The following is a 22,052-nucleotide window of genomic DNA, read 5'->3' as shown; positions in this document are numbered from 1 at the left end:
ATTATTATGTGGTTTTGGTTGCTTAGCTAAAATGATATGCTTGCCAGAGAGAGAGTGCAGCAAAGGTTTAGATGATTCTTTGACTGACTGACTGTCATTTGAGAGACTGAATCAATTAGACCTTTATTCAATAAGAGTTTAGTAGAATGTGGGGGATTTTATCGAAACAGAAAATTCTGACAAGGCTGGATAGACAATGTAGGGGAAATGCTCCATCTGGTTGGGAATAATCTTTGGCTGTTGTGTAGATCATTCAGAACTGATACGTGAATCTGTCCACTTAAGGTGAACATGTGGTGAAGATCAAGTTATTGAATGTATTTAAGAAAGAAATCTACTTCTTGGCACCAAAAGCATAATGGGGTTCTGCAGGGAATGGGGGTTTAGCTTGAGGATCAGCCATGATTATAGTGAATGGTGAAGCAGACTCTGGACTGACTGGCCAATTCTTCTATCATCATTGCTATCCGAGGGACTAGCTAAGAAGAAGAATCCTGTTTCAATATTAAACTGCCTTGATACATCAAGATTTTTGTCCCAACCTGTTTGGAAGTACTTTGTTAATAATTTTAGTATTTCGTTGCTGCTGGGATACTAAAACCATGTCTCATTGAGTTAGCTAAGCTAGGCTGTTGGAGTGTCATAATAAAATTGACTCCGCTTTATGGAGAAGGCAATTGGACCTAATATGTGAATCTGACTATTTGGCTTGTACTAGAAGTTTGCCACTAATGCTGAATACAATGTGCTGCCTCTTGGACTTGTTGAACACTCGCTGGAGGGCTTCATGTTCTGGTGCCCCATGTAGACCTTATATAGACCTTCAGAGATGTGGTAAATCCTTCAGAAAGGGTAAATCTTTAAGTAAAGGATCTGTGATCAGAAAATGTCTTAATTTGAGATAGATATTGGAGAAGGAGCATGTTAAGTATACATGATAAAGCAGAATCTTTTTCTCTTAGGTGCTGATATTGATGCTCTGTGTGTTGCACCTCGCCACATTGAAAGAGTTGACTTCTTCACGTCCTTTTGTGAAAAGCTGAAGCAGCAAGATGAAGTGAGGAACTTGCGGGTATGTATGGAAAATATTGTACTTTCACATGTAGAGTTTCTTGCACTTATGCACTGTATTGACTTCTGTCTGTCTTTGTATTTTGCAGGCTGTTGAAGATGCTTTTGTACCAGTAATTAAACTATCTTTTGATGGTATAGAGGTATTTTTTCTTGAGTGCTAACTGATTCACACTATTTTTCAATTAAGTTTATGACTACTTGCATAAGACAATATTTTAGTATAATTCTTGCATGGTGAAATTTATCAAATCGTCATTGGTTAATGTGATTCTGCAGTGACTCAAATCTTCTAGTCAGCATTAGAGCCTTCTTTCTGATGCTGACCAGGCAAAACATTACCCACTTGCTGCCTTCCGCTTTTTTTCTGGCCAGCCTTCCAATGGAGGATTCTTCCTAATTCCTTCAGCCCAAAAAAGCTGTGCCTTTTTTACTTTTTAAAAAAACACATTAGTTGCAGTGAAGTGGTAAGTAACGATTTACATGTTGCAACTTTGTTAGTAAGAATATTAATGTATGGGCTAGTGGGTAGGGTGGTCATTGGCTAGGATGGTGAGTTCAGTTCTTTGGCTTAGGTAAAGGTGGCTGATTAGCTGTAAACTTGCCTGGGAGGTTGTCGTGGTTTTACTGTGACGTTCATAGGTAATTATCTGGTTAATATGTTAGATCTCTCCCAAGTTTCGAACTAAATCAGTGTTGGAGGCATTTACACGGGGTGCCAGTGAGTTGGAGAATAAACCATAGGAAGTTTAAACTCACTGGATGACAACTGTTGGAGTTATAGGTTGAACTTCTGAGGGGTCCTGATGCTTATACTTGACAATGCATTTGTTTTCAGTCGAATCAGTTTGGAAGATCAAGCCAATGTCTATTTCAGTTCTGTAAATCAATTCTGTATAATCAGTGTTAATGAAACTTGGTATCACTAAACTCTGTACGTTATCAAAACCTCGCAAGATGGAAGGTGCATTCAGCTAAAATAAATGCTCCATGTCAAATTCAGAAATTTAGGCAGTTAAGTCAAACTTAAAATAAACTAATCATACTGTAAAAGTAAACTGTGTTGGAAACTGATATTTGAATTGCTTTACTTTCTTAACTTTGTAATTGGTTCAAAATGTGAACTCTTCTGTTTTAGATTGATATTTTATTTGCAAGATTGGCACTTCAGACAATCCCTGAAGATTTGGATCTTCGAGATGATGTGCTACTTAAAAACTTGGACTTGAGATGCATTAGAAGTCTTAATGGTAAATAACTTTCAATGTAATTGTGTATTTGGTAATTTAGGTGTGAAAAATTACTTTGCCATTCAGAAATATCAGGGATGGCTCAGTAGTTAGCATTGCTACCTCATGTTACCAGGGACCCGGGTTTAATTTCCACCCTTAGGCTTCTGTCTGTGTGGAGTTTGCATGTTCTCCCTGCATCTGCATTGGTTTCCTTCCACAGTCCAAAGATGTGCAAGTTAGTTGGATTTGCCATGCAAAATTGCCCATAATTTCAAGCATGTGTAGGTTAGGTGCATTCTCCATGAGACATGTAGGGTTACAGGTTAAAGGTCAGGGGATGGATATGAGTGAAGTGCTGGTGTGGATTTGTTGGGCCAAATGCCCTGTTTCTGCACTGAATGGGATCCGATGGAAAATAAGTATTGCTTATTGAGAGTAAATGCCCACGTTGTGTATGATGAATGGAATTAAGTGTGTTATCTGGTTATCATGATATTTTGTTGAGGGACCATAACAAATAGGAACAAGAGGAGTCTGGTTAGCCCCTCAAGCCTGCCCTGCCATTCAATAGGATTATGGTTGATTGGACACTCTTCACATCCACATTCCTGCGCTTATTCGCCATAAACCTCAAATCCCCTACTGATCAAGAATCCATCTCTCAGCCTCTCCCAATGTAACAAAAACAAACTTATGTAAAAGTTCAAGTCTTTATCACTTTCTTTCCTTGTTCTGCAGAAAAACTTAAGGTGGTGAAAAGGCTTTAGGGTTTTGCAGAAAGTTGGCTAACAGCTGCATTTAGCTGACCAGTGGTTCAAAAAGTTGAATGCGTTCATGTCTTGTTTGTAATTGAGTTGATACAGTCAATAATCATAGAGCCTTTACAATGCGGAAAGAGCCAATTTGGCAGATGAAGTCTGTATCGACCCTCCGAAGAGCATCCCACCCAGGCCCAGCCCACCACTCTATGCCAATAACACCATATTTATCTTGTCTAATCCATCTAGACTGCACATCCCCAAATACTAAGAATTTCACCATGGCCAAGCCATTTAATCCCCCTAAACTTTTTTAGGACATTAATAGAGCAATAAAATGTTCCAAGCCTAAGTCTTTTCTAAATCTCACTTCAGGATGGATAGACTAAACAGCTATTAGACTGTGTGCTAAACTGAGCTATGTTTCCTGTTCAACAGGTTGCAGAGTCACTGATGAAATATTACATCTAGTACCAAACATTGAAAATTTTAGGCTGACGTTGAGAGCAGTTAAATTATGGGCCAAACGTAAGTATGCACTCATTGTGTTAATTGATTTGAGTTAAACTATTTCAAGTGATATCTGTTATAGTGACAGTTGCTATAGTTTTGTTCAGCAGTGTTAGGACTTGACACGCAAGGACTTGACAGTGGCATCAAAGTGCAGGAACATTGCCGTTATTTCCTGGGAATAGCTCGTTGCAGGTCATGCTCCAGATATTGCATCTATCCGTGCAACATGTAACATCTCAACCATCTCTGCACAGGAAATCCATTTTTACACTTTGTTCATATAATACATTCTACCAAGACCAATTTAACCCTGTTGTTACCTTGCTATTACTTGAATGACCCAATTTTTAAAAAAAATTACTTCTAACCATCTCCCTGTCTAAGGTAACTTAAATATCTAACATATAATGGCAAAGAACTGCAGATGTTAGAAATCAGAAAGACAGAAATTATTGAGGAAACTCAGCAGGTCTGGCAGCATCTGTGGGGAGAAAGCAGAATTGACACTTCAGGCCCAGTGACCCTCCTTCAGAACGGGTTCTGGGTCACTGGGCTTGAGGTGTTAACTCCACTTTCTGTCTAGAGATATTGCCGGATCTGAATTTTCCTTGCAATTTGTTTTTTTTTTTGTCTTAAATTTCTGACATCCTGTCCTAGTCCCTGGCTGTTTTGTCTCAGCTCTGTCTGCAGCTGGGCTTTTGAAGTTGTGCTGAAGTCTTTAATCAAGGTTTTGTGTACTGCTAGTTTACCTATTTACAATCTTTCAAAATCTTCAGAGTTCTAGACACTACAGCTGGGGAAGACATCCTTTCTGTATGTAACCTGTATTGCCCTTCAACTTTGTATAATTTTGAGATGATCATTCATTCTTCTGAACTCTAGAGAACATTGGCCCCCAATTTTTTCTCTCTCCCTCTACTCAGTTTCATTGTAGGATTATCCTGGTATCTCAGTCTGCACTTTTGCTGCACTCCCATTGACAAATATATTTTTGATTGGCCGAGGGGACTAGAGCTACGCACAATACTCCAGGTGTTGTCTCACCAATCTCAAATGAATAAAGCATGACTTTGTTCCTGCACTGGAATCTGTTTTGATGTAATGGCAAGCATACCATTTATCTTCATTCCTTGCTGCACTTGCTGGCTTTCAGCACATTGTGAAGAACATCTCGGTCCTCTCGGACATCAACATTTTCCAATCTCTCTCCATTTAAGAAATATTTAGCACTCCTTTCTGCCGAGGTGGATATCCTCACACTTAAGCAAAAAATGGCAAATCAAATATAATGTGGTTAAGTGAAATGTTATCCACTCAACTTGTCTAAATCACTCAGGCTGTCTAAATCACTGAAACCTCTTTGCTTTCCTCTCAAAACTCTCATTCCTGCCAAGTTGTCATCTACAAACTTGTTATATAAATTTTCTCCACATCTGAATCATTGAAAGTTCAGAACAACTGGGATCTAATTACTAATCCTTGCACTACCCCATTGGTCACAGCCTACCAACCTGAGAATGGACCATTCATTCTTGCACTGCTTTCTTGAGGTAACAAATCCTCAATCCATGCTAATATATATTCTCCATTCCATGTGGGTTAATTTCATAAGAATAGTCTACTCTCTTGTATGGGACTTCATCAAAAGTAAATCCAAATTCACCACTTCTACTGGTTCCTCCTAATTGACTCTGCTAGTAACATCCTCAAGCAGGTTTGTCAGTCATGGTTTCCCCTTCATAAATCAGTGACTCAGTCCATTCAATTATTTTCTAGTTGTCCAGTAATCACATCTTGCAATAAGCTGATGTCAGTAGGGAAAAAGCGAACAGATCTGGAGTTCTCTGTCTCTCTCGACCTCTATTTCTTTTAAACAGTGGTGACGTACTTAAAACCTTCCAATCTTTGCAGAATTAGTCAAATTTTGTTACTACATTGTTGCTCATATTTCAATGTCTGTAGTCATCTTTTAAGTGCTCTGGGATGACCGTTAAGACCTGGGGATTTGTCAAAATTCAACCCCTTTGACTTTACCAATATTACTTTGACTGGGAATTATGTGCTGCAGGCCAGTATCCCTTGTGAAGCAGATTGGGAGGGTGGACCAGTTTGAGAAGAGCAGCAGCGGTGGCAAATTGTTTTTGAAAAGTGACAACAAGTCCCTTTTGACCTGTTTCTACCTGTCAGAGCAGGTGTTATATCACTGCAAACAGCTGGTTGGTGTTCTTTCGTGTGTTTCTTGGCCAAGTGGTTTAAATCATGTAACGTTGTTATGGCCAAAGAGCACAGTTATAAAATTTATTCTAAAATATCCAAATTAAGTAGAATAGAGATAACTGGGCACAGTGTGCTACAGCTGTAGTACAGCAGGTATACTCAAACCAAAGTGAACATGTTTGCTGCATATTAGCTGCTAAGGGATTTTCACTGGAGAGTTGATAAAATGGAGTCTCAACTCTGGACACTGTGGCATTAAGGAAACCATCAGACTGTAAAATGTCAGAGCAGTAGAACATTGTGTTGACTCTGCTTCACCATTCAGTGAGATTGTAGTGGATCTGATAATCCTCAGTTGCACTTTGCTCCATAACCCTTGATTCCGTTACTGATTTGAAAATCTGTCAATTCAACCTTGAATATACTTGATGACCAAACCTCAACTGCCCTACGTGGAAAGATTTCCACAGATTCATGACTGACTGAGAAAAGAATCCTCCCCATCTCAGTCTTGATGGGCCAGCTCTTGCTCTGAGATTATGCTGTCTGGTCCTAGACTGCCTCACAACAGGAATCTGCTTCAGTTCAGAAGAATGGTCATACCAACACTAACTCAGTTTCTCTTCGAATTATGTCACACCTGAGTTTGTTCAATATGTTCTCCAGATTGAGTGATTTGGCAAAGTCTTGGTGAGTAGAGTTTAATATAGGAAAGTGTAACGTCAATTTGGTTGGAAGGGTCAAAAAGATTGTTATTTAAATAGAGACGTCAGTTGGTGTAGCACAGAGAGAATCTGGGTGTTCTTGTGAATGGAGCACAGCATGCAAATGCAAGTCATTAAGAAAGCAAATAGAATCTTGGCCTTGTGAGGGGTATGGGGGTTAAAAATAGCTAAGTCTTGTTAGGATCGTGCAGGGTATTGGTGAGGCCACACCTGGAAAATTTTATATACTTTTGGCCCCTGTATTTGAGAGAAAGTGTGCTGACATCAGAGACCATCCAAAAGGGATTCTCTAAGTTGATTTCTGGGGTGACTTAACAAGAATAGCTGAACAAATTAAGCCTTTATTCACTAGCAATTAGAAAAACAAAGAGGATCTTTTGAAGCCTAGAAGATTTTTGAGGGGGTTTGATAGGGTAGCTGTTGATTTTTTTCGCTAGTAGGGGATTCTCAAACTAAGGGACACTGTTGCAGAATAAGGTGGTGTTTACTCAAAGCATACTCAGAGGGTAGTGAATGTCTGGAAGTTTCCACCAGAGTAATGCAGATTAGGTCATTGGAAGTATTAAGAGGTGGTTAAGACTTTTGAAGTGTTGGAGTTGAAGGTTATGAGGAGTTGGCACTAATGGAGTTGACACCAGGTGCAGCTTAGCCATGACGTTTTAAAATGTTGGGATAGGCTTGAAGGGATGAATGTCCTACTCCTATTTCTTAGGTCTTTTCTAATATTATTTTATTCCACTTTCTGACTGAGTCCAACTTTGGATCTCTTATTACCGAGCAAATTATTTTCCTTCTGTTATGATCCCAGCTGATAACTCTGAACGAAATGTAGCTTGATATGTCATATGTTTAATATTAAGATCATGTAAGCATTGAAACAAAGTTTCAACCTGTTTACCCATGCCCAGTTCCAGACCAGTCCCACTCTTCTCTCAGCTTTACCATCTTAAATGATGCTTTCCAGTTTCTTCGCTGTGAATTGCTGAGACATTTTTTCTACTCTGCTTCGAGGCTGATGGCATGAATCTCTGACCGTTGTGAAGACCTAATCTTTCTCATTTCTGCCAGTTGGGAAGATTAGCAACTGTTTCTGCTAAGGTGACTTCTTCCCTTGCATTGAAATGGAAAATGTTCTTTTGCAAGGGAAGAAAAATCTGAACTGAACTTGAACCGTCGGTTCTGAAGTTAAAGCTAAACAAATTGCCTTAATTTGTTTGCTCTGTTTATTACAAGCAGTTAAAGTTTAAAAACTATCCATTCACCCTGCAGGCGTCCTCTCAGTTGAATGAAATCACATTACTTAGGAATAACATATTTGGGTCTCTGTTCAAATGATGTTGACCTTTTTAAAAATAATGCCTTTTCAGGATTTAGTAAAATACATCGTTTTGATTTAAAACGCCTTGCGTCACAACAGAAAAAAAGTACTTTTTTTTGTTATTTCACTATTTCCCCTTTGTAAACTCTTCTGTCTCTATTGGTTAAACTTGGGCTGTTTTCTTTAGAGCAGTGAAGATCAAACAGGGACCTGATTGAGGTGTATAAAATTGAATGGCATGGACAGAGCAAATGGACAGCAACTGTTCACCTTAGTTAAATGTTCATTGATAAGAGATAGGCTTTTAAGATGAACAGCAACAGATTTAGGGATTTGAGGAAAATTTGTTTCATTCAGTCAGTCATATGGTATACAAACAGGCCATTTGGCCTGCAACGTCTATGTTGACCAACAGGTACCAACCTCCACGAATTATGTTTACCTGTACTTGGTTCATAACCTATCATACCCTGGCATTTTAAGTGCTCATCCAGATGCTTTTTAAATGTTGCTAGAATACCTGCTTTCCGCACCCCCTCACGTAGCATGTTCCATGTTTCTACCACGCTCTGGTAGAAAAATTATTTTCCCAGACCACCTAAGGCACTTACTGCTTGGTTTAAACTTCTGCCTTCTGGTCAGAGGGTGGTGGGAATTTGGGATGCACTGCCTGGGAGGGAGCTGAGGCAGGAAACCTCAACCAAAGAAGCATTTTGGCACTTGAAATATAATAACATTTAAATTCTAGAAAGTGGAGCTGTAGGAGATTGAGTGAGTGGTTTCTGTCAGTGCTTATTTGATAGGCCAAATGGCCTCTGTCCTGTATGATTCTATGCTTCTATTGGACCCATGTTTTGTCTCTGCTAATCTCTTCCATTTTACAAATTGAAAAAAACTCTTACATTGCTGTCTAGTTCACCTTTGTCTTTATAAAATTCTTAAATATGCTGCCTTTAGAAAGTTTTTATCTTTTGCCAAATTTTAAATTCCTTCCAGCCTTGAGGTTTTTGTAAGCCTCTTCCTTTGATCTAATACTTTTAACTTTCCTTAGCTATTAGTTTCTGATTTTCTGTTGTATATTTTACTTTGATATTTGTTTTTGTTTAAAAAGAGGATTAAATATATTAAGTGTGTAAGTCCTGCTAAGATGTACTTTCCCAAAATGCAGCACCTCACATTTATCTAAATTAAACTCCATCTGCCACTTCGCAATGCACTGACCCATCTGATCCAGATCCTGTTGTAATCTGAGGTAACCCTCTTCGCTGTCCACTATATCTCCAATTTTGATGTCATCTGCAAACTTAGTAACTATACCCCCTATGTTCAGTCATATCATTTATATAAATGACGAACAGCAGTGGATCCAGCACCGATCCTTGTGGCACACCATTGGTCACCGGCCTCCAGTCTGAAAAGCAATCCTCGAACATCACCCTCTGTCTTCTACCTTCGAGCCAGTTCTGTATCCAAATGGCTGGTTCTCCCTGTATTCCACGTGATTAAACTTTGCCAACCAGTCTACCATAAGGAATCTTGTCAATCGCCTGACTGAAGTCCATCTAGATCACCACTCTGACCACCTCAATCCTTTTTTACTTCTTCAAAAAAAAACTCAATCAAGTTAGTGAGATATGATTACCTCTCACAAAACAATGTTGACTATCCCTAATCAATTCTTCCCTTTCCAAATACATGTACGTCCTGTCTCTCCGGGTTCCCTCCAACAACTTGCCCACCACCGATGTCAGGCTCATTGATCTATAGTTGCCTGGCTTTTCCTTACCACCATTCTTGTATATTGGCACCATGTTAGCCAGTCTCCAGTCTTCTGGCACCTCATCTGTGACTATTGATCATAAAAATACCTCAGCAAGGGGCCCAGCAATCACTTCCTCAGCTTCCCACGGAGTTCTAGGATCAGGTCCTGAGGATTTATCCACTTCTATGCGTTTTAAGGCCTATAGTACTTCCTCCTCTGTAATACAGACATTTTTAAAAAATCACCATCTATTTCCCCACATTTGATATCTTCCAAGCCCTTCTCCACAGTAAACACTGATGTAAAATACTTGTTTAGTATTTCCCCCATCTCCTGTGGCTTCACACATAGGCTGAAAATGTGTTGCTGGAAAAGCGCAGCAGGTCAGGCAGCATCCAGGGAACAGGAGAACCGACGTTTCGGGCATAAGCCCTTCAGGAATCCAGGTTTCCTGAAGAAGGGCTTATGCCCGAAACGTCGATTCTCCTGTTCCCTGGATGCTGCCTGACCTGCGCTTTTCCAGCAACACATTTTCAGCTCTGATCTCCAGCATCTGCAGACCTCACTTTCTCCTCACACAGGCTGCCTTGCTAATTATTGAGTGGCAAGAGTCTGGTGCTGGAAAAGCATAGCAGGTCAGGCAGCATCCAAGGAGCAGGAAAATCTACATTTCTGGCAAAAGCCCTTCGGCAATGAGGCTGGGAGCCTCAGGGGTGGAGAGGTAAATGGGAGGGAGGTGGGGCTGGGAGGAAGGTAGCTGAGAGTGCAATAGGTACATGGAGGTGGGGGTAAAGGTGATAGGTTGGAGGGGAGGGTGGAGCAGATAGGTGGGAAGGAAGATGAACAGTTGGGACAGGTCATGAGGATGGTGCTGAGCTAGAAGTTTGGAACTGGGACAAGGTGGGGGGAGGGAAAATGAGGAAACCGGTGAAATCTACATTGATGCCATGGGGTTGGAGGGTCCCAGTCAGAAGATGAGGCATTCTTCCTCCAGGCATTGGGTGGTAAGGGAGTGGTGATGGAGGAGGCCCAGGACCTGCATGTCCTTGGAGGGGAAGTTGAAGTGTTTGGCCAGGGGACGATGGCGTTGATTGGTGCAGGTGTCCTGTCTCCCCAATGTAGAGGAGACCCCATTGGCAGCAACGGATACAGTAAATGAAGTGTGAAAGTGCAGGTGAATTTTTGATCGATGTGGAAGGCTCCTTTGGGGCCTTGGACGGAGGCGAGGAGAGAGGTGTGGACACAGGTTTTGCAATTCCTGCAGTGGCAGGGGAGGGTGGGTTGTTGGGGGCGTGGACCTGACCAGGTAATCTTTATGAAAAGCGGATGGGATGAGGAGAGAAATATATCTCTGGGGTCCGTTTGTAGGTGGCAGAAATGATTGAAGATGATGCGATGTGTGTGGAGGTTGGTGGAGTGGAAAGTGAGGACTAGCGGGTTGTCTCCTTGTTGCTGTTGGAGGTGTGGTATTTGAGGGTGGAGGTGTGGGAGTGGATGAGATGTGCTGGAGGGCATCAACCACTTTTGGGGTGGGGGGGGGATTACAGTGGGGAATTGCAGCCTTTCAAGAAGGAGGCCATCTGGTGTGTTCTGTGGTGGAACTGGTCCTCTTGGGAGCAGATGCGGCGGAGGTGGAGGAATTCTGAATACGGGATAGCATTTTTACAGGAGGCAGGATGGGAGGTGGTATAATCCAGGTAGCTATGGGAGTCAGGTTTGTAGAAATCACCAGTGAGTCAGTCACCATTGATAGAGATTTGAGAGTTCGTGGAGAGGTGTCGGAGATGGTCCAGGTGAATTTAAGGTCGGTGTAGAATGTGTTGGTGAATTTGACAAACTGCTCAACCTCCTGGGAGCACGAGGTGGCACTGATGCAGTCATCAATGTAGCAGAGCAAAACATGGGGATGAATGTATCTGCATTTCCACCCCCCCCCCCCCAACTTGACCCTGGTTGATTCTAAGATTTGTTTCTGCCATGTCTTCATGGTGTTAAGCTTAATCTCATGTTGGATAATGTGCTATTGGCAGGTAAGGACTTATGAGCACAAAAAATCCATCCTCTGTACTGACTCAGTTCACACATTAAGCAGAAATGAGTCATTTTACTAATGCACTGGTCTTGTTCAGTTTGTAGACGAACTGCTGCATATGGAACTACGCAATTAATTAGGCTAAATTCATAATTTGTAGTGATTTACCTTGGTTCATTTGGACGGTGGTAAGATTGGTGCAGCTCTTTGTTCACATAAAACCAGTTCTTTCCTCTGATCACTGAAATGTGTTTGGGTGCAAAGCAAGTTCTGAGTTTGTTTGTCCAAGCCTCCCAGTTGCAATATTCTGTATGAAAGTAGTGTTAGGAGGATTATGAATAAATAATTTGCACCAAAAGGGGTAGGGATAGCATTCCAAAAGTTTTTATTTGGGCAAAATTTATGGAGGAAATAAATGTGATAACTATCGCAAGAATAATGGTACTAGGGAAACTAATGGATCTAAAGGCTGATAATTCCCCTGGACCTGATTGGGATATTAATAGAAGTAGCTGCAGAAAATAGACAGTGCATTGGCAGTAATCTTATGAAAATCTGGGCCAGTCCCACAGGATTGAAAAGCTGCCAGTGTAACACCCTTATTCAAAATAGGAGTAATAGATTTCCAAAATGCTTTTGAAAAGATATTGCTCATCAGGCTTTATGATAAGAACCCTTGGTCTTGTGGAAGTATATAAGCATGGGAAGAGGATTTGCTGACCAATTGAAGACCAGAGAATGGGTGAGTTTTGAGAATGGCAGTGTGTAATTAGTGGTGTGCCACAGGGATTAGTTCTGGGGCACAAGTTCATGACCATACATAATAAAGTAGCTGTAGCTCCAGAGGACCACAGGGCTGGTCTCTGATTCAGACTGTGATGTGACTAGTGGCTTGGGGTGAGGTTACCTCAATCTCTTCCCATTCCCTGAGACATGGTGACCCTCTGGTTAGATCACCACTAGTTGTCTCCCTGTAATAGTCTGATAGGATCAGGGTCCCTTTACAATACATATTTTGGACAGCAGAAACAAAAATGCAATTGGCAAGTTTTCAGGTGACAAAATGGTGGGAAGATAATGGATCTGCAGACAGAGACAGGATAAGTGAGTGAATAGAACCTTGGCTACTGCATTTTGCTGGAGGAAAGTGAGTGATATAGTGGGAGTTTGAATAGAGAAGCTTAATATCCTAAAAATGGAGAAAGCTGCAGCAGAGGGTTTTTGAAAATTGTGCATAAATTTGATGCTAGCTTACAAGTTCAGGTAACAAAAAGCAAAGGGAATCGATTATAAAAAGTAGGGAGGTCCTGCTATGCAAGGCTCTTATCATACCACACCTGCAATGGTCTTTTTACAGTTTTTGGACCCCTTATCTAAGGAAAGATGTACTGACATTAGAGGGAGTCAGAAGATTCAGGGGATTGATCTTGGGTGCGGAAGGACTGGTTATTTTTGCTGGCATGTTGAGTAATACTGATTGATTGAAATTCAGAAGAATAAAGGATAGCGTTACTGAAACATCAGATTTCTTAGGGGGCTTGACAGGGTAGGTGCAGAGGTATTGTTTTCCATTTGAGGGGAAGCTTGGACCAGAGAACACAGTCTCAAGAATGGGCTGTCAATTTAGGGCTGATAGTGAATTTGTGGCATTCTTTACCACAGAGCTGTCACGGTTATTTAACTATATTGAAGCTGAGATTTCTAATTAGCTAAGGGATTTGAGGGGCTTGGGGACAAGATAGGAAAGTGGAGTTGTGGGTTATCCGATCAGTTGTGATGTAATGCAGAGAGGACTCTGGGCCAAATGACCACCTACGTAACATGCTGTTGTGTTGTGAAGAACTTTTATTTAAACCTCTGTTCTGCAGTTGGTTTTATGTTGCTGGAGGCAGCTTATGCAAAACCACGTTGCAGTGTGCAGGATTCAGCCAAGCATTGAATTAATTTTGAGATTTTATAACTTGCAGTGTTTAGGTAAATTTCTCTAAAACTAGTATTAAATTACATTAACTTTTAGGTTGTGCATCTATTGTAGCTTACAAAACAACAGAAGCAATAGCATCCACTCCTGATAAAAGATTTTTAACCCTGATTTTGTTGTTCCTGAGGCTTGTGCAGTATGCTTGTTTTACATGGCCTGTTTTACCTGGATACTGACAAAACAGGAGTGATGAGCCCATGACTATCTGGAGTCTCGAGTGAAAACTTCCTTTTAAGTTAACTGGGAGGTGGCCAACAAAGGTGCCATCCAAGTGTTTTCTAATCAGCCTGTTCAGAGATATTATTATACACTTCTGGACCAGGTGGTATATGAACCCTGGCCTCCTGGTTCAAAGGTGGGCATAGTAACACTGCACTTTGAGCCCTAAACAATGGTCTCCCTGATGTCTATAAAAGAACAAACTGTGGAGCTAGAGTATGATGGCAGTAAAAAAATTTGTATTTATTATATCCACGTAAAATATATATAAAATAGCAAATTTCAGAACTGGAAAAGGTTTAACCCCCATGGTGTAGTCAATATTTTGCGATGTAAAGTTTTTCTGTGAAGGGTTAAGTGAAAACCAATTTGAGACTAAAATGCTTGAATCATTATCCATCTTAAGCCAATTTAGTGAAAGTGTAATATATGCCTTCATATGTTAATTGGAGAGTATGATACTTGGTCATGCTCAACTTTGCTTTGCCCTTTTGAGAGTAACAATGCCATTGTATTTTACAGCCAGCATGCGTTCTGGTTTTTACTTACTTATCTTCCTTTCTATTCACCTCTCCAGTCTTTCCCACATTTCCTCAGTTTTCCACTGTTTATGTCATGTATAGCCTGTTTGCAAGTCAGGCTCTGATCTGTATCTTACCAGAGAGCATGCATGCTATTTAGATTAGATTTTTTAGATTAGATTCCCTACAGTATGGAAATGGGCCCTTTAGCCCAACAGGTCCACACTGACCCTCCAAAGAGTAACCCACCCAGACCCATTCCCCTACTCTATACATTTACCCCTGACTTATGCAATTTAGCATGGCCAATTCACCTGACCTGCACATTTTTGGACTGTGGGAGGAAACCAGAGCACCCGGAGGAAACCCACGCAGACACAGGGAGAATGTGCAAACTCCACACAGACAGTTGCCCGAGGTGGGAATCAAAGCCGGGCCCCTCGTGCTGTGAGGCAACAGTGCTAATCACTGAGCCACTGTGCTGCCTGTTGGATGGGAGGATTTAGCTTATACTGAGTCACCAATGCAACTGAACTCAGTTGGAGTGATGGCTGAGAATTTATCAAGTTCAATTGTAAATTTAAAAAGGTGACTGACATACTTTACCCTTGCACTCTATGCTAAAAAGGATTCTGTATGTTTTTAAACAGGCCACAACATTTACTCAAACATACTAGGCTTTCTGGGTGGCGTGTCATGGGCAATGTTGGTGGCAAGAACATGTCAATTGTACCCCAATGCTGTTGCTTCCACTCTTGTACACAAGTTCTTTTTGGTATTTTCAAAATGGTGAGTATTGCTTTCTGTGGATCTTATTTATAATGTGATTTAGCAATATAAAATAATGCCTGTCACATTTGATTTCTGCTCAGATTTGTATGGTTGTCTACAGGTAATAGTCTCCATGTTGTGTACTCATCATTTTTAAATTGAGGAGTGATCAAAGCAGTAGTTAAAAATTATTTTTAAAATTCCATTAGAGTTGCCACAAGGCAATTATTTTCTCTAGTAGGGAATCCAGACAAAGGGACTTCATCAAATTTTAGAGCTATGAAGTTCAGGTGTGAAATCAAACCTTTTATCTCAAAGTATAAAGTCTTCCGCCATCTTCTGTCCCTCATGTCCCAAAATCTTCCCATAAATTGTCCTGAAAATGACTGTAGATACTGGTCAATTGGTACATTTTTGTGTACAGGTAAGTTGGCATGCAAAACTAAGACTGGTAAAGTTGAGAAACAGGCTAGCGAAAGCCTTTCTAAGAATAAAGGATTCTGGGCTTTTCAGATTTTTCCTGGTTACTGATTTCTTTATTCTGGCATAATGGTAGCAAACATTTTTGTTTGTACCTTTTCCATTACTTCCATATCCTTTTTAGTATTACAAAGGCAGTCATTTCCAAGTGTAGTCTATACAAGTTTTATCTGCTTTTGTTACTCCTCAGAAACGTACTCCACTCTTACACCTGCATTCCTCCTGTTTTTCTAACCAATTTATCCATTTGGCCCAACAAGTCCACACTGACCCTCCATAGAGTATCCCATTCCCATTCTCTTACCTTATTACTTTATATTTCCCCTGACTAATGCATCTCACCTACACGTCCCTGGTCACTATGGGCAATTTAGCATGGCAAATTCACCTAACCAGTACATGTTTGGACTGTGGCAGGAAACCAGAGAACCTAGAGGAAACCCATGCAGACACTGGAAGAATGTGCAAACTCCACACAGTCACCAGAGGCTGTAATCAAACCCAGGTCTATGGCACTGAGGCAACATTGCGAACCTCTGAGCCACTGTGCTGCCCCTGTTTTATGTTAAACGGTGTAAAGTGTTATTTTATATTGAAGTTTACTTGCCAGTTTGGTTGGACAGACGTAACGCCAGCCTTTAGGAATAGCTACTAATGGGGACTATTAGTGGCTAACGATGGGTTGTGTGTGATAGCAGTCCATGTGATGACAGCCGGTGTAGGGGTAAAGACTTGGGAGAAGGTACCTCAAAGTTTAAATTGAGTCCAGAAGGCTATGGAGTTCCCAAGCAGAAAATAAGGTGCTCTTCTTCCTGCTTGTGCCAAACTCTGCTACAGCACTGCAGCAAGCCTGAGATACAGATGTTGGTCGGAAAACGAGGTAGTGTGTTCAAATGACAGGCAACTGGAAGCTCAATGTATATGTTAGGTGAAGTAGTCATCCAGTCTATGCTTAGTTTTACACAGGGTAGAGGAGAAAATATTGAGCAACAAATTGAGTGAAGTGCAGGTAGTGCTGCTTCACCTGGAAGGTGTATTTGGGCCTTTGGATACTGAGGAGGGAGGGAGGAAGTAAGCGGGCAGTTGTTGCATCTTGAGGGGCGGGGGGGTGAGTTATGGTTTGTTGGGAGTGAAAGGGGGAGTGGACGAGGGTGTACTGGAGGGAATGGTCCTTGTGTAAGGCTGACAAGGTGGAGGGAGGGGAATATGTCTGGTGATGGCAGAAATGGTAGCTAATGATCCTCTGCAAGTGGATGCTGGTGGGGTGATTGGTGAGGACTCTACAGATTAACTTTAATAATTTAATGTTCAAATATTGTAACTTACCGTAGATTTAAAATCTTTGTACAACATTGTTTGCTAGATGTGAAGTGAGCAAAGTAATCCAAAAAATCAGAATGAGTTCGGTTTCAGGGTGGCTTCTGCATCACATCTGTCTTGTTAATGTAACAAAACAAATTTTTAGAACCACCAATTGGTCCAGCCATCATAACTGCGTAAATTGGTAAAATAATCTTTTGCTCTATTGCAATGTGTTTAGGGGGATTCTGAAATATCAATACTATTATTTTCTCTTGACAGGGAATGGCCTAATCCTGTCTTGTTAAAACAGCCAGAGGACTGCAATCTGAATCTACCAGTGTGGGATCCACGGGTATGTTTATAGTGAGTTAGGAGCTTGGAGTGCAGCAGTGTTGATTTGATGTTGTTGGAGGTAGACACTTTTTTTTTTCTTTGAATCTTTTGCTCTTGAGTTGTGGGTTCCACTGCTGTTGCTTACCCTAATTGCTTAGAGAGTACTTAGGAGTCGGCCACATTACTGTGTGTCCAAAGTGGCATGTAGACCTGACTAGGTAAGGAAGGCTTATTTCTCTCCCTAAAGGTCGTTAGTACACTGTTCATTCATTGTTGGCTTTTTAAAAAATCTCATTCTGGTGAGAATACATTGAGTATGTAAAAGTTAAATAGCTAGTGTAGGAAATTGGAGATTGATGGACAAATTTATTTTGAATATATAGTACTAACTGCTTTCCAATACCAGTTTTACTTGTGTAAAATAACTGCTTCATCAAATATTAACTCTTCAGTTTATACTTGCAAAATTAGTTCTTGTAACAATTGAAATGTAGCATCAATGTTTTTGAAGGGGCAATTAGTATGTAATACAGGAGCTCTTAACAGGATGTGATGATAAGATAGGAAGAAGCTCATATGGGGAATAAACCTGTAAGTCCAAATTGCCTGTCTGCTTTGTAATTCTGTCAAAAGCATGCAATAATTTATCCTGCCTTTATCTTGGAGATTTTTAAAAATAACCATCTGAAATTAGATATGCTTTCAGAGATTTTACAAAGTAATATTCTATTGACTCTTAATTTTGATGAATTGTGTACTTAGCTGTAGCAATTGTCATTATCTTGTGTATAGGTTAACCCAAGTGATAGATACCATCTCATGCCAATAATCACGCCAGCTTATCCACAACAAAACTCTACATACAACGTCTCTGCATCTACACGTGCAGTGATGATGGAGGAGTTTAAGCAGGGTGAGTAATTTTCTTTTAACTAAAAACAATGCCCATAATAGCATCTGTGGAGAATGTAAATGTATTGATTTCTCAGTTAATTAAATTTCATCAGTAATTTTATGGCTTGTTTTGGAAACTACTATATTAAACTTTTTCTAAGCCTCCAGTCGCGCCTTTCAGTCCTTCTAATATTACAATATTAAGTAGAGGTAAGGAATCCACTTTGTTTCCTCACAGGTCTTTCGATCACAGATGAAATTTTAATGGGTAAAATGGAGTGGTCCAAACTCTTTGAAGCTCCAAACTTCTTTCAGAAGTACAAGTATGTATTCAATTACCTATGAGTGGGGCAAAGATTGAGGGGGTTAGCTTGTGTTTCACTTGCAGTTCCCATACCTGGAGGCAACTTCTCCTGCTCTGCTCCCAAGAAAAAAGAAGTAATTCGCACAAACATTGATTTGATTGCAACCCAACATTGAGCATCTAAGTTGCTACATCTGAGCCTGAATAACACATTTCCAACTAGATAGTGTTTGATCTACAGTAATTAACTGGCTGCAACACAGGTGTTGTAGTGTGATGTGATGCAAATGTGATAGACTATTTAATTCTTAAATTTGCTTAATATAAATATTAATGTGAATTAACTTAGTGTTATAAAATGCCTTTTTACTTCCTCTTTCCTTAAAATATTTTTCTGAAACCTATAACTAGTATTAAGATGGGTTTCTTCGAAAAGAATATTGTATTCTAAGTGAGATTTTTGATGTTTAGGATCTGGCATGCTAATTTTCAAAATTTTGGCATATCTTTATGCTAGACTAAGAGTAATGATTGAACTGTCATAACTTTGTATCCATTTTCCTAATAAAATGTTTTTTCTTAGCAAAATGGTGAAATGTCTGTCTGTCTGTTCACAGTTATCCATAAGAATGTCAGTAAACAAAATTTTGAAATGTGAGGAATTGTGAAAGTGGAAACTTTGATATCAGCTAGGAGTCTTGGGTATATGAACTTGCTTCCAAAACCTTAATAAATCAGTGGGTAACTTATCTTTTGTCATTAAGACTTTGTTTGTTTGATCCATGGCCCATGTTGAAATGCTCATTTAATTGTATCACCTTCCCTATTGATCAGAAGCGGAAAAAATAAATCAACTGAGGTCACAAACTTAATCAGTATCTAATAATAATGTATTTTGATTTAGTGAACTCAGCATTCTAGTTTGTGTATGCCTGTGGTTTAGGTGAATTGAAAAATGTGGAAAGTAACAATAGTAGAAGGGATCTGCAGAGGATGTTCAAGTTTCCAGAACAAGTAATAGGGCAGATTATGAAAAGAGTCAAGAATTTGATGTGCCTGATGTTAGGTAACTGGGCAGTCAACGCAGGACTGAGGGTGTTGTGCTTAATGTTCAGTGTATGAAACAAGGTAACTGAGCTTGTGCATATTGAAATTAGCAGGTCAGATCTTGTAAGTATCACAAATAAGGCAGCAATGGGATCAGCTGAACTGAATATCCAAGGATACACATCTTGTTAAAAGGATGAGTATAAGGGTCAGGGTTGCCTTGTTAGTAAGAAATGAAATTAAATTGATAGCAAAAACTGAGTCAAATGTGAGAATCTGTGTGGGCATTGTTGAGGAACTGATGGGAAAAAGACCACAATGGAAGTTGTGAACAGGCCTCATCAGGATCCAAAAAAAATTATCTGGCAATGGAAAATGCATGTTAAAAAGGCTATTAGAATAATCATGAGGGACTTTAATATGCAGGTGTACTAGGGAAATCGGGATGGTAGTGGATCTCAAAAGGAATTCATGAATGTCTACAAGATGAGTTTTTTGGAGTCTCTTGCAGTAGAACCTCCTAGGGAACAGGAAATTCTGGATTTACTGATTGGTAATAAGGCACAATTGATTAGGGAGCTGAAGGCTGAGGAACCCCATGGAGGAGGGTGGATCTGATTTAAAATTTGGAGAATACTGAGACACCTGGATAGAGTGAACATGATGAAGTAGGGAAGACTAGGACCTGAGGGCACAGCCTCAGTGAAGGAGTGACCCTTTAGAACTGTTGTGAGGAGGAATTTCTTCTTCAAGCAGAGGGTGGTGAACCTGTGGAACTCATTGTTGCAGAGGGCTATGGAAGCCAAGTCATTGTGTATTTAAGACAGGTTCTTGATTTAGTAAGGAGATCAAGAGTTAGGGGGAAGAAGACAAGAGAATGGGATTGAGAAACCTATCACCCATGATCAAATAGTCAAGCAGACTTGATGGGCCAAGAAGCCTAATTCTGCTCTTCTATTTTATGGTCTTATAGCGTTGAATGTTAGGACATTTGAAGTGCTCATCCACATACTTTCCCAAGGTTGTGAAGTTTCTAATTTCTTCTACACTTTTGGCTGTATGTTCCAAATCCCTTGTAAATCACCTTACCATCCTCTTAAAATTACATTCCTACTTTTGACCCTTCAACTAAAGGGAACAGCTGCTTCCTCTTCACCTTGTCTAGAGCCCTCATAATCTTATTCACCTCAATCAGGTTTCCCCCTCCCTCAGCCTTCATTGCTCTAAAGAAAACAACCCTAGCCTATCTGGACTCTATTCATAGCTAAAACATTCCATCCCAGGCAACATTCTGGTGAATCTCTGCATTCCTTCTAGTTCAATCACACCCATCCTCTCGGACAATGACTAGATCTGTGCACAGTACTTCAGTTGTGATCTAACCCAAGTCCTGTACAGCACCATCAAGCTCCTGTAATCTTTGCCTCGACTGATAAAAGCCCAGGCCTGTATGCTTCCTTAATTACCCTACCAGCTTATCTTGCTGTCTTTAGAGATCTGTGGATGAGTACTCCCAAGATTCTTCTGTTCTGAATGGCAAGACAGCTCACAGGACGTTTAATGTTTCAAACTGTGACTATTCAAAAGATGAATTTGTAAAATATTTTGTGACCATCTCCTGGAGCAATATGATGTGGAATTAACTCGGATTAATGTTATCTTGGATCTATTTATTAGACTGATTGAAGTAATATATTAACTACTTCACAAAGTGGTAATGTCATGACCTTGTTAATTTGAAAGTGATGGGTTCCAATCACAAACAAGAATCGTACATTCAAAGCTAATTACTTGGATATGCACAAATAACTAGCTAACTAAATTTAAAGGATTAAGTGGTTAATAGTTAGAAAAGTTTAACGGAACAGCTGAAAATGTTTAACAAAAATACTTTTCATTAGAAAACAAAAAAAAGTTAAGGATAGAATTAGATTAAGAAATAGTAGCAAGTCTTAGGATTTAGGACTATTGTAGAAACCAGAGAAAAACCACCAAATGTTGAGTTTGAAATGTAAAATAAGACTTTTATTAAATTAGCCAGAAATATAAAATTGTGTTTTTAATGGGGATAGACTAGCTTAAGTATACGTTTGTCCCTTAAAGCAGCCACAGAAGAAATTATCATGGGGAGTGAGTAAATAGATGCATTGTTCAAATATCTTGTTTGCCTTCACAGTGGAAAACACGTTGAACCCAAGGGCTAAAATGAGTGAGGAAATTAAAACAGCTAAAAACAGTTGAGACATGAGCAACTAAACTCCCAGAACCTGTTGGCCCAAGTGGTAGAGTTCTTGAGCTGAATTGCAGGGAAAGTGGATATATAACTGTTATTTTACAAAATTAATTATCTTGCTACAATTATGAGATTTCTGCAAGGCAATTGCAGAAAACTTGTTTTGTTCTCTATATTTATGGATGGCCATACTTAAAAGTGAGTTACCTTCTGTGGGATAGTAAATTTTAAGCCTTTATTCTCTGGAGTTTGATAGAATGGGAAATGATATTGAGACATAGGATCCTGAGGATCTTGATGGGGTAGATGCTCAGAGATTCCCAGTGGGCCAGGAAACAA

General features: G+C 40.0%; 1 protein-coding gene across 9 annotated transcripts in view; it reads left to right on the top strand.

Moving 5' to 3' along the window:
* Nucleotides 1-22,052, top strand: part of LOC122553376 (poly(A) polymerase type 3) — a 102,453-nt gene that overhangs the window by 41,190 nt on the left and 39,211 nt on the right. For 2 of the 9 annotated variants that reach the window (XM_043697046.1, XM_043697050.1), the window contains 8 exons: nucleotides 963-1,072; nucleotides 1,161-1,214; nucleotides 2,210-2,321; nucleotides 3,500-3,589; nucleotides 15,000-15,138; nucleotides 17,182-17,254; nucleotides 18,028-18,148; nucleotides 18,368-18,452. In XM_043697046.1, the coding sequence (XP_043552981.1) occupies nucleotides 963-1,072; nucleotides 1,161-1,214; nucleotides 2,210-2,321; nucleotides 3,500-3,589; nucleotides 15,000-15,138; nucleotides 17,182-17,254; nucleotides 18,028-18,148; nucleotides 18,368-18,452 (784 nt within the window). Of the gene's footprint in view, nucleotides 1-962; nucleotides 1,073-1,160; nucleotides 1,215-2,209; nucleotides 2,322-3,499; nucleotides 3,590-14,999; nucleotides 15,143-17,181; nucleotides 17,255-18,027; nucleotides 18,149-18,367; nucleotides 19,004-22,052 lie in introns of those variants that run through there. The other 7 variants (XM_043697052.1, XR_006312693.1, XM_043697047.1 and 4 more) reach the window with 7 other exon arrangements.

Source organism: Chiloscyllium plagiosum, chromosome 10 (genome assembly GCF_004010195.1).
Source record: "Chiloscyllium plagiosum isolate BGI_BamShark_2017 chromosome 10, ASM401019v2, whole genome shotgun sequence".
Lineage (NCBI taxonomy): Eukaryota > Metazoa > Chordata > Chondrichthyes > Orectolobiformes > Hemiscylliidae > Chiloscyllium > Chiloscyllium plagiosum.
Note: the sequence above shows the minus strand (reverse complement) of the source record. Positions and strands in the feature narration are given on the sequence as shown.